The sequence below is a fragment of the Microcaecilia unicolor genome, chromosome 1 (genome assembly GCF_901765095.1).
Source record: "Microcaecilia unicolor chromosome 1, aMicUni1.1, whole genome shotgun sequence".
Taxonomy (NCBI): domain Eukaryota; kingdom Metazoa; phylum Chordata; class Amphibia; order Gymnophiona; family Siphonopidae; genus Microcaecilia; species Microcaecilia unicolor.
The window spans coordinates 299,736,492-299,749,149 of record NC_044031.1 but is presented as its reverse complement, the minus strand read 5'-3'; the positions used below and the strand labels follow the sequence as shown (position 1 = coordinate 299,749,149).

The 12,658-nt window shown below is 41.7% G+C and overlaps 1 protein-coding gene across 1 annotated transcript in view; it reads left to right on the top strand.

Annotated features, from left to right (window-relative positions):
• Window positions 1-12,447, top strand: part of SERPINB5 (serpin family B member 5) — a 70,050-nt gene extending 57,603 nt beyond the window's left edge. Inside the window, exons 6-7 of the mRNA XM_030207459.1 lie at window positions 8,420-8,587; window positions 11,456-12,447. Of these exons, the coding sequence (XP_030063319.1) occupies window positions 8,420-8,587; window positions 11,456-11,848 (561 nt within the window). The 3' untranslated portion in view covers window positions 11,849-12,447. The remainder of the gene's footprint in view (window positions 1-8,419; window positions 8,588-11,455) is intronic.
• Window positions 12,448-12,658: the final 211 nt, after the last annotated feature.

Sequence of the window (12,658 nt, the reverse complement as noted above, 5' to 3'; positions counted from 1 at the left end):
TCCATTGGTCCCTTAAGTGTGTATGGCACCTGGTACCTTCACCTGGGGCAGAAAGGGGTTAGCAGGTGAGATTTCCCTTCCTTCTCCCCAGGAAAATCCAAATACCATTGTGAGTTTAGCTCTCTTAGGATTTATGTCATCTATGATTTACACTGACATGGTTTTTTCAGTTCAGAGGAATCATTCTATATTAATTCCTTTAGAACGTCAGCCCTTTTTTTGTCAAACCTGCAACTGCAGCCTTTCCAGCACTGCAAAATCCCTCTAGCAGCTCCTTCAGGATCTGAGTCCTCTTTTGTCCAAGATCTGTTATCAATAGAAATCAAACAAAATAAAACATGGAAAAGAAAATAAGATGATACCTTTTTTATTGGACATAACTTAATACATTTCTTGATTAGCTTATTAAGTTATGTCCAATAAAAAAGGTATCATCTTATTTTCTTTTCCATGTTTTATTTTGTTTGATTTCTATTGATAACCTTAAGAGTGGACTAACACGGCTACCACACTCCTCTACTGTCCAAGATCTGTAACTGCACTTTTTTTTTCCCCAGCACTGAGGAAACCACCTCCCTTTTCAGGCAAAGTGAAAGAGACAGAGAATTTCCCTCTATTGTAACTCCTATTAAATATCAACCTTCTGTAGGCTATAACCCTTAATTACAGCGTTTCAATTAAACCCTGCTCCTATTTCCCTTCTTTTCTTTCCAACCAAAATCTTCTCTTGTAATAGTCCAATCCAATCTCACTCTTTCCCCCTTTACTCCTTTCACCGACCCATCACCCCAAAAACACACAGATCCCCCAGGGCCACCTCAGCTGCCTTCTTTATCTGTCAGGGTGGGTGGGTGGGGCATTTGTTTTATCACCAAATACAGGCTTATTTTCGAAAGAGACACAAATCGGGAGATGGGCGTCCTTCTCTCAGGGTCGCCCAAATCGGCATAATTGAAAGCCGATTTTGGGCGCCCTCAACTGCTTCCCGTCGCGGGGGACGACCAAAGTTCCTGGTGGTGTGTTGGAAGTGTAGCAAAGGAAGTGTAGAGTATGGATGAAGGATGTCCTTTGCTATTTCTCTGTGACAGCAGTTGAGGACGTCCAAAATGTGGATGTTTCTGTGAGAAGGATATTCATGCCTTTGCAATGCCTCCAACACCCCCTTTATTTATTTGGATTTTGGATCACAATTAACAGCAGTGAGATTTGAATCGGCCACCTCAGGATTGCAAGACCAGTGCTTTAACCACTAGGCCACTCTGCCACTCTACTTCACTCCCTTGAAATTTGGCTGTCCCTGTGAGGGGGGCAGTATGCAGGTCCCTGGGGGGGGGGGGAGGTATGTGTGTGTCAGCGGAGGCATAACGAAGGCGTGGACGTCCTTCTTTCAAACATTTTGGATGTTCTCAACTGCCCCCCCCCCACAGGGACAGCCAAATTTCAAGGGAGTGGAGGCGTAGCCTAGTGGTTAGAGCACTGGTCTTGTAATCCAGAGATGGCCAGTTCAAATCCCACTGCTGCTACTTGTGACCCAAAATCCAAATAAATAAAGGGGGTGTTGGAGGCATAGCAAGGGTACAGACATCCTTCTCACAGAAACACCCACATTTTGGACATCCTCAACTGCCGTCACAGTGACTGAGGCATAGCGAAGGACATCCTTCACTCGTACTCTTAAAAAAAAAAGTCCCTGACAAGCACTTGGACTTTTCACCTGGACTTGTGTTTTTGTAAGGTTGTAGACAGCTATTATACACGCAGCTTGTCTGCATGTATGAAGCCATCTTTGGCATGCACAGAGCAGCCACGCATAACGTTTGGCTGCTCTGCACTGGCTTCCCCTCCTTAGGAAGGAAATCGTGTGCAAATGAGCTAACAGCGAGCAGCTCATTTGCATGTGATTTCCTTCATGCATGCCCATTCCTTTCTGAATCGCTAAGGGATTGGTAAGGGAAGGGCTTTTTCTGATCAGTTAGTGGGACCAGTGCACTACAAATGCTGGCTCCTCCCATGACCAAATGCCTTGGATTTGGTCATTTCTGAGATGGGCGTCCTTGCTTTCCATTATCGCCAAAAATCAGAAATGACCAAGTCCTGGGGACGACCATCTCTAAGGTCGACCTAATTTTGCTGATTTGGGTGTCCCCGACCGTATTATCGAAAGGAAAGATGGCTGCCCATCTTGTTTCGATAATACAGGTTTCCCCGCCCCTTCGTGGAGCCATCCTGCGAGGATGGCCCCAGGAAAACTTGGGCGCCCCGTTCGATTATGCCCCTCCACGTGTCTCTCTTTAAACTCTGGCACTTTCCCTTTAGCAATTATCATTTTTTCACATGTACAAATGATAAAAGTGTAGTGATCCTGTTTTCCATAGTAAGTTTAATAGTTTGCATATAGCTGTGTCCCTTCTCCCAGCTGCACACTGAAGGATAATATAATGTAACCTTTTCCTGCCTACTCAGCTGCCATTTATCCTCACCAACACAAATCCTGTCTCATTCAAATCTTTCTTCAGAGGGGGTTTCCTAATTATCATCATGGGTGCAGAAGCCCGTATTTTCATTAACCCCTTCCACATTTTGAAGCATCTGATCATTTAAATTTTGAATATTTTACATTCTTGGATAGTTCTGATCAGAATGCCTTTTGATTCAATAACCTTTTGTAAGCTTTGAAAGATTTTGGGAAAATTTAGCATATAAGAAACATGCATTTACATATGAATTACTTTGTGCCTTCCAGTTCCAGCATAATCACACTGCAGTTTGCGTATTAATAAAGTAACATAGTAGATGATGACAGATAAAAGGCAAGTAAGATTACTGCCACACAGAAAAGGTTATTTTCCTCAAGCCTTTTTTTTTTTTTTGGGGGGGGGGGGGATTGTACCTGCTACACAGAACAGGTTACTTTCCCCATGATTTCTTGAAACTGAAAAAGTAATTTCACAGCTGTTTTGAGTTGAGCTGCACCGTTCTTGGTTTCCATCCTTGCCCTTTAGGGATTCACTGTGCATATCTCATTCGTTTTTTAAATTCCAGAGTTTATTTTTGCATTCTTCACCTCTTCTGAGAGGGCATTTCCATGGAAAAATATTGAGGTCAATATTCAAAGTGATTTAACCAGCCAGAACAGCTCCTGGTTGGTTAAATCACTTGTTTGGGGTAACTGCTCATATTCAGTGACATCTAACTGGGTAGTGCCCAACAATGCCAAACTGGCTATTTTGGAGGTGTTCTGGGGATAGAGTCAGCACACAGCCAGTTAAGCGTTAATATTCAGCACTTATCTGTCTATGGTAAATGCATAATTGGACCTTCATAAAAGTCAGATTTATATTTATGCCGCTCGCCATAGTTGGTTAAGTGCTGAATACCACACTTAACTGGCTATGTTTTCGCTAGCTCCCTAAACCCAGAAATTCAATGCCAGAGCCCAGACATGGCCCGGCATTGAATTTCCAGGTATAGCTCTGGTGGCGAGCAGCTGAGCGCCACCGGCTGAATATCTACTCCCTTGCTTTTGATTCTACTTCCCTGCAGTTTCATATCATGTCATCTATTTCTAAAGCTTGTCTTACTGGAAAAAGGCTTGTTTGTTCAATAACACCTCTGAAGTATTTAGAGGTCTGTATCTTATCTTTTCTGTCCCTCTTCTTCTCTAGGATATATGTATATTTAGAACTTCCAGTTTCTGTTCATATATCTTTAGATGGAGACCTCTTACCATTTTGGTCATTTTCCTCTGGATCAAGTCCAGCCTACTTTTAGGATGAAAGTAGGCACCCATTAAGCACAATTTTGTAGACACATACCCTCTCATTCTTTAACCTCTTGCACAAATTTATTTATTTCAATTTATATACCGTATCTTAGTGCAACTGCAAAACAGAATGGTTTACATATGTAAAAAATACAACTCATATATACAAATAAATAGAACTCCAATCATGACAGGAAAGCACGGCAAGCCAGAAATGACAACAAAGGACAAATGTAATACAATCTATAATTTAAAATACAGTTAAACCTAACCTTCTATACCTTCTCTATCATTATAAATTCTGTTCAATATAATTTATAAAGAAAAATGTTTTCAGGAGTTTTCGAAAATGCATATAGGACTTCTCTAATCTAATCTCTTTTGGAAGTCCAATCCAGAGGGAAGGAGACAGGAAGAAAAAAGTCGATTTCCGTGTAGATTCCCATCGAGCCTTAGCGAATGAAGGGATGATTAATCTATTGTCTGTTAACAATCTAAGTGTCCACATAGCAGTGTAGGGAATCATCAGGTTTGATAGGTAGCTAGGAGTAAATGCATGAAAAGCCTTATGAGTCAGAATGAGTACTTTAAATTTTACTCTTGCTTCCACTGGAAGCCAATGTAGTTGATGTAATAGAGGTGTTATTCTGTCATCCCTCCGAGCCCTGTAAATCATGCGAGCCGCTATATTTTGTATTCTTTGTATTCTTTTTAGATTGGCTTGAGTAATCCCTGCATAAATAACATTACAGTAATCTAAGCGTGAGATAATATATGCAGATGTCAATATTTTAAGAGAGTCTTTACTTATTATTCACCTGGTGTGCAATTTTGCACACATAGGTTACAGAATGCAAGCAGTTACATGTGTAACTGATAGAAACATAGAAAAATGTAGGCAGATAAAGACCACAGGGCCTATCCAATAATTGCAGTTGATTAGCACTAATTTAGACTTACATGTGTAGCTGCCCTTAGTCATTATTCTGTAATTAAAGCGCATAATTTCTATCCATGCATTTGCAAAGAGGGAGGGGCATGGGTAGGGTAGAGGTGTGTCTAGTATTTATGTGCTAACTTCAAGAATGTCATTTAGGGGTGCAACTGTGTCATTTAGGCATGAGAATTTATGCCTACTATTGACAAGGTATAAATGCTCATGCCTAAATGGTAAATAAATGCTTACTTAAGATAATGTTCTATAACAGCAATTACATTGTAATAGACGTTATAGAATTCATGTTTAGCACAAGATATTTTGATGCCTAACTTTAGGCCACCTTTCTTGAATTACCCCATAGGAACCTATTTCTTTATAAAATATTAGTGTAACTGGTGTAGATGGTATCAGCATAGCAGGTACAGACATTTGCACCAGCCCTGGAGCTGGTGAAATACAGTGGCATTGCCAGTCAGTTTTGGGTGGGCCTGAGCTCAAAGCAGGTGGGCACAAACTTTTCTCTTTGCCTTCTCCCTCCCCCATTTTCTACTCCTCCCCCAGCACTTTCCAGCTCAAAATATCAATACTTTAGCTAATGATGGTCCCCAAAGTTTATCAGCTGAAGATTTCCCCCAAAAGTGACCAGAACACCCTTTTACCAAGTTAGCAGGCAGACATCCCTGAGCCATCGATGCCACTATGCCAGCACCCCATGCAGGCTTAGTTGTCTGTGACTCAAGTATGCTGTTGCCGACTGCAGAACTTGGTAAAAAGGAGTTCTGGCCATCTTTGGAGGAGGTCCATAGCTGGGGATACTTGGGGATCCCCACAAGCAATATTGAAAGCAATGGAAGTAAAATCTGGACTTGGTCAATCTATCCTCTTTTTTTCTGGAGCCATAGGGTAACCCTAGCTATATAAGAGTCAGGAAAAAAAGGAGGGCCCCCTCCCAATTCCATTTCTTCTCTGCATCCCCTCCAATTTCATCACCTAACAGTACTATCACACCAATAGACCTCACCAAATATAGAACAAGGGATTCAAAATTAAAAATAAAATTATTTACACAACAATTGAATTGGGAACCCCAAGAAGTTAAACTTAGCGTTATTACAACACTGGAGATATAAAACAGAAATACATTTCTTTTTCTACAGAATACAACACAGACATTTGCTATACACATTTCCAAAAGCTAACATGTTCCATTTAAAACATTCAACATAAAATGCTTTTTTTCTACCTTTGTTGTCTGGGCATTTTATTTTTCCATCTTGTTAGTTCCAGTTTCTCTTTTCTGCTTTCCTGTCATTTAATTCTCCTTCAAGCAGCTGCTGTCCATTTGTCTTTTCACCTCTTTGTCTTGTCTATTCCCTCACTACACCTGCTTCTGACTTGTTGATCATTACTTTTTAGCTGTTTTCTGCCTCTTTCTCATCCTTCATCTCTTCCTTTTTACTTTTCAACTAGCTATCAGATTTCCATCTTCTTTTTTCAGCCACTAACTCTCCCATTCCCCATCTCACTGTTTCCCCAGCCATACATTCCCTTTCATCTTTAATCTACTCCCTATTACTATATTTCTAACCTCTGTAATCACTATCCTCTCATTTATTTCCTTGTCAACCCCCTCCTCCCCCTCCTGGCCTCTCCCACATGGTTCCACCATTCCTATTGTTTTCCTCCCTTCACCCTTCTGGTGAGTGCTAACACCTTAACACCTTAAGCAGTAGGGGGATAAACACCCACCCAGGGTCTAATAACCTATTCAATAAGTACCCAGGGCATACAAAACAGCAATGGAGAGCTATATCAAGAACCAATAAACATAAACATAGGATGAATAACAAAGGGATAAGAACAGATAACCCCTTTTTGTGACCCAAAGAGAGAGAGATTGAGAGAGAGGGGTGAGAACACGTCTTAATCTTTGCCCCAAAGATTTATATACCAACTGATAAAGGAGGTAAAGGCTGCCGAGTAGCAGTGAGAAGGATGTTTAATTATCCGATCTGTGGAAAAGGGTGTGAATGATGTTGAGTTTGAAGTGAATAATGCTATTCAGATGAGACCAAAATCTGTTTGAATTTTTCAGTAATTGTTTCCTTGTTTTTATGGACTGTTTTTCTTTTAGTTTTCATCATTCTTCTTTGGTATATACTTATACATTACTAGAAAGCCCATTAAAAGGAGCTTTTATTTTTAAAGCCATAATGGTCTCCATTTTTTTTGGCCTTTTCTAATTTACTGTGCCTTATTACAATTTCCTCTAATTTACTAGGTTCACTAGAAGAGGACCCTTTAATTGTCTGTGTGCCATGAGAAAGAAAGTGGGAGTGCTCGAGTACATTTATGATCATAGATACCATTTTTTTTAGACCCACTTTTGAGGGAGTGAATGGCTTAGTGACGAGCATTCCCTCACTGATGGTGCAGTTCAGCCTCCTTACAGCAGGTGGTGGTAGTCTGCCAAAGCTGAGGCTGAGTCAGAGGGGTGGGGCTTAGACCAGGCTGGAGTTAAATGCCATGAGGCTGAATAGATCGAGGAGGCCCTGAGTGCAGAGGACTCCAAGGGTGTGGTAAGCAGGACTGCAGTACCTGGGAAGAGCCTGGGGAAGAAGAGTGGCCTTACCAGGGAGTGCTACCCTGTAAGTGACAGAGCAGAAGAGGATTGAGGTAGGATAAGTTTGCCTTACAATCTGGTAGACAGTGTGACTTGGAAATTCAGTGAAAGTGGGATGGCAGGGATTCCAGGAAGAGTCAAAGTAGTTTGGTTGCCTGGTGGAGGGGCGATTAAGCATGTGCGGTGGGGCCACAGGGGCAGACCACAGAAGAGAGAGACATTGTATATTTCTTTCTCTATGGCCTGTGGAGAGAACAGGTCACTTTTAACCCCTGTATAGTTGTATTTATCCACTAGTCACATTACCACACCACCTCTGGGGTAGCTCTCAGCCCTGACATCTTGAAGCCTGAAGCCACTTTGCTATGTTGCTTCCATCTAGGCAGTGTCTTCCTAATTCTATCCATTAGCAAGCAGTGCAGCTAAAGTTATTTTTCTTCCTTCTAGTCCAATGACTGTTTTCCTCTTCAGTTTTTTTTATTCCTGCTACCTTCAGGTTTGCCAGCAAGATGTCCAGTTCTTCCAACACTGATTAAAACAATTTATTTCTCCAGTGTGTATTGAACTTTGACCTTTTGTACTCAAACAGGATTTTCAAATGTTTAGGGAATTAGGACACTCTCAGAAGCATAGATACCCTCTGGATGTGGGTTGGAGATATAGCAGATGCCTGCCCTCAAATGTCTGGGTGATGCCAAGATTCCCTTTAATCTAAAAAAAGCCTCTTAGAAACATAATTTTCTTCTCTATTTGGCCTATCTGTTTGTGATAATTTTATCAGTAGGCCAACATTCAAATAAGTTAACATGTAAGACATGGTGTTTGGGTATTCAAGAGCCTTTTTCATAATGGCTTCAGTAAATAGTGCTGACCCATCCTTTTGTATAGTTCGATATTTTGATTTCCTGAAAATTTCTGTAATGTGACTCTTTATTCTAATTCAGATACATATTAGCATTAGACTAGACGCTAATGGAAGGCGTAGGAATAAAGTCTTGCCTTTGTCTTCAGCTTGAAATTGATTTTATTTGGTTCTGAATATATTGAAGTTTGAAGAAATGAATATAGTTGCAGTGCACCATATGTTTTTTAGACTGAAAGCAAACCTGTACAGATGATGAACCTGGAAGCTCGGCTTTGTTTGGGCTACATCAATGAACTGAAAACATTGATCCTGGAATTTCCTTACTGTGGCAAACACCTGAGCATGATTTTCCTTCTGCCCAAGGACATCATGGATGATTCCACTGGCCTAGAACAGGTAAATCAATGGCTATGTGACCGCTTTCTCGTTATTTGGCCGGGTTTCAGGAAAAGATTAATCGTTTGTGTTCAGTACTGTTTTCGCAAGGGAATAAAGGCAGTGGGTTTCAAGCATAGGCGTAGTTTGACTGTTTCATTTGGGGGGGAGGGGCAAAGAATGGGCGGAGCATATTAGCATATCATTTGCATATATACATATGCAAATGAATATGCTAATATGGAGGAAGGAATTGAAATTTACAGGCAAAATATCACAGATGCACATTTCAAAAAGCTGACACATTTCAATTAATAAATTATGAATAAAATACTTTTATCTACCTTTGTTGTCTGATCATTTAGTTTTTCTATTCGCTTTGGTCCCAGTGTCTTCTGTTTTATGCAGTGTCTTCTTTCCAGTAGGCTTCCCTCTGCTCACCATCCCTCCGTCCCATCCATCTTCTGCTCCTTCCCTCTGCTGTGCCTGACCTCTCCCAATCCCATCCATCTCCTGGTCCATCCCTCTGCTCCCCACCCCTCCCAGTCCCATCCATCTCTTGCTCCTTCCCTCTGCTCCCCACCCCTCCCAGTTCCATCCATCTTCCTTCTACTGCCCCCCCCCACGAGGTCCAAGATCGTGACTCCGTTTACCCCCTCTCTTCCTCCCTCCGGCACAGGCAACAGTCTTCAGCTTTTTCAGCGTTCCTGGCAGCGGTAGCAATGTACACTCTGCCTTCGGTCTGCCCCGGAAGCCTTCTCTTCAAGTTCCTGTTCCCACCTATGCGGGAACAGGAACTTGAAGAGAAGGCTTTGGGGCAGAGCCGAAGGCAGCGTGTACATCGCTACCGCTGCCAGGAATGCTGAAAAAGACTGCTGCCTGCGCCGGAGGGAGGGAGGAAGAGAGAGGGGTAGACGGACACGCTCCTCTCCGTCCGCTTGGCTTCCCTGCCCTCTCTGTCTGCGTCCCGCCTTCCTCTGACGTCAGAGGAAGGCGGGACGCAGACAGAGAGGGCAGGGAAGCCAAGCGGACGGAGAGGAGCGCGTGCCTGCATGTGTTTGGTTTTTTTTTTAACTAATGGCACGGCGGTGCCTCATCGTCGTTTGGGGGGGCATTGCCCCCCCCTCGCCCCTCCAGTCTACGCCTATGGTTTCAAGTAGCCCTGAAGTGAGCTAAGGCCCATCGTCTTTTGTGAAAGCAGTAATTGATTCGTTTGGCCTCTGACAATTTTTTTTTCTCGGAAACTAGGTGGAATGATTTATACAGAAATAATCATCTCAACTTTATTTATTTTTATTTTGTTTACAGCATTTCTATCCCACATTTTCCAATTAGTATTGTTTCAATGTGCCTTACATGCAACTAAGAAATACAATAAGATAGGGGATCTGCATCACATAGAATCAAAGTGGCACGAAGAGGGATGGGGGAGAAGTGAGGCAGGAGGAAATATGAGGGAAGGGCGGAAGGGTGGAGAGGTGGACCTATTAGCAGAAGCTAATGCAGGCTCATGACCAAGCAAGGGATGGAGGGGACGTTGCTGAGTAAGAGTGATTATTCATAGCAGAGTCACAGTGGAGCTTCATGGAGGGATGTTTTGAAGAAGCAGGCCTTGAGTCATTTACAAAAGATCAGGTAAGTATCTAGGCTCCTCAATGCTTTAGGGAGTGCATTCTAGCTCTTAATGTATGAATGTTTATGGCCTGTAATCATCCTTAAACCAGTGGATCCCAAACCTGGTCCTGGAGGCACCCCAGCCAGTCAGGTTTTCAGGTTATCCACAATGAATATTCATGAGAGAGATTTGCAACCAGTGGTGGCAATTCATTCAAATCTCTCTCATGAATATTCATTGTGGATAACCTGAAAACCTGACTGGTGGGGTGCCTCCAGGACCAGGTTTGTGAACCACTGCATTAAACAGTTGTATCACTAGGATTGTACTGGGGAGGGGGGATTATAGGAATCTACCTCAAGCTATATCGAATAAATTTCTTGTACAAATACTTTGTACAAAAAATTTATTCAATATACCTTGAGGTAGATTTTCAGCATTGCACTCGCTGTATAACTTCAAGTGGATATGATATGTGTATAAAGAAATGCAAATTTTCAGTGAAGTTATCCATCTGACTAGGATTGCTCCAAATTCATATTCAAATTTAAATGGAGGTCTTCTTTATTTATAGTTATTATATATGCTATTTGGCAGGCCCAACTTGGATAGATAAATTATCAGAACATCCCTAAATCCACCTCTGTCTAAACAGATACATTTTGAGAGGCATTTTCAATATGGTGTTCAAATGGAGAAATAAATGTTTCCTGGAAAACGTTTAAAAACGCAAGTTCATAACGGAAGAAATAAATGTGTTCCAATATTTAAAAATATACAAAAAAAATTGGAAAGAGTACATACTGCACGTGTCATAGACATTCTGAGATAAACATCTCCACAAATGAAAATACACTTTGCAAAACATGGAACTGCGGTACTGGTCCCTATGTTAGGGGAGAGGCAAACAGGGCAGCTGTCCTGGGTCCCACAGCTCCACAGGGCACCTGTGGGATGGCATGTCTTCCCCTTCTTTCCACCTCCCTCCAACATCTCCTTCACCTTCCCCAGTCCACTTTTAAACTGCATTGCTCTTTGCAGGGGGTCACTAGCCCCGTAGCAATTCTGATGTGTTGCCTGCAGCCCCCTTGACACTTCCTCTGCTGCGATCTGCCCAGGTGGAAACAGGAAGTTATATCATAGGGGTAAATTAAGGTGTGATAAAAGCCTGACTTTTATTGCACCTTAATAACCCCCCCCCCCCCCCGTTAATTCTGCTTTGTTTATGTCTTTTGGCTATTTACTTAATTTGCCTCTCTGCTTTATTTCATCAGCTTGAAAAGGAGCTCTCCCCTGAGAAATTTGTGCACTGGACCAATCCGAGTATGATGGCTAACACCAAAGTGAAAGTATCCATTCCTAAATTTGAGCTGAAAGGGTGCTATGACCTGAAACCCATACTAACAAGCCTAGGAATATCAGATGCCTTTAATGAGGAAGCAGCTGATTTCTCGGGGCTGTCGGAGAGCAAAGGCATTGCTCTGTCACAGGCTGTACATAAAGCAGCTATGGAAGTAAAAGAAGATGGCGCCGAGGAAGCTGACCAAACAAGATCACGGGTTCTGATGCACAAAGACGAGTTTATAGCTGAACATCCTTTTATCTTTGTGATCAGGCACAACAAGAGTCGTAATATTATCATGTTTGGCAAATTCTGTTCTCCTTAATTCCTCATGCACATAGTGAAAATCATAACTTTGCTTTCCTGCCTTCCAATCCTTTTGTACAAAGCACAGATTAAGAAATTATACAATACAGATTAGATTGAATGTATATGCAGTATTTTATGAATGCAGAAGGTGCATTAGGTTTAACACTCTACGCTTTACTAACTGTAGTTCTATCTTTCCATGCCTATGAAAAAAGATCAAACACTATGCTTTAGCAGATAATGGTGATTCCTAACAGTAATAAACACAATGTTTCGGTGAAATATTCTATTTTATTTTTATATGCAAATTTATAAGAAAAACAATACTTGAAACAAAATTACCCTTGTTTACAAAGCCGCGCTAGCGGTTGGCAGTGTGGTAATGCCGACATAGCCCATTCACTTTGAATGGGCAGTATCTGTATTGCTGCGTGGCATTGCAACAGGGCTGGTGCAAGGGTTTATGGCGCCCCCCTGTGAACTTATAAATTGGCACCCTCATTAATATTAATTGTAGGCCACACACACCCCTTTTCTCAAGGTACTTTCATCAACTCTATTTTTTAATGAATTAGCAGCATCGCATAACATAGAGGGTTTACAAAAGGTTACAACCAGTTTGCTTTTCATGCTTCCCATATCTAAATATAAATATCATGAACTAAAAAATGAATATCACTAAAACAGCTTAAAAAAATTATTGTGGCTGGTAGCTCATTTTTCTACACTGTTCTATACAATAAGGATGGCCAAATTTCAGTGAGAATATCCTATTCCTGATGGGTTCATCTTAACTGTTGTTGTAGTCTGCCTTGAAAGCCTGGTG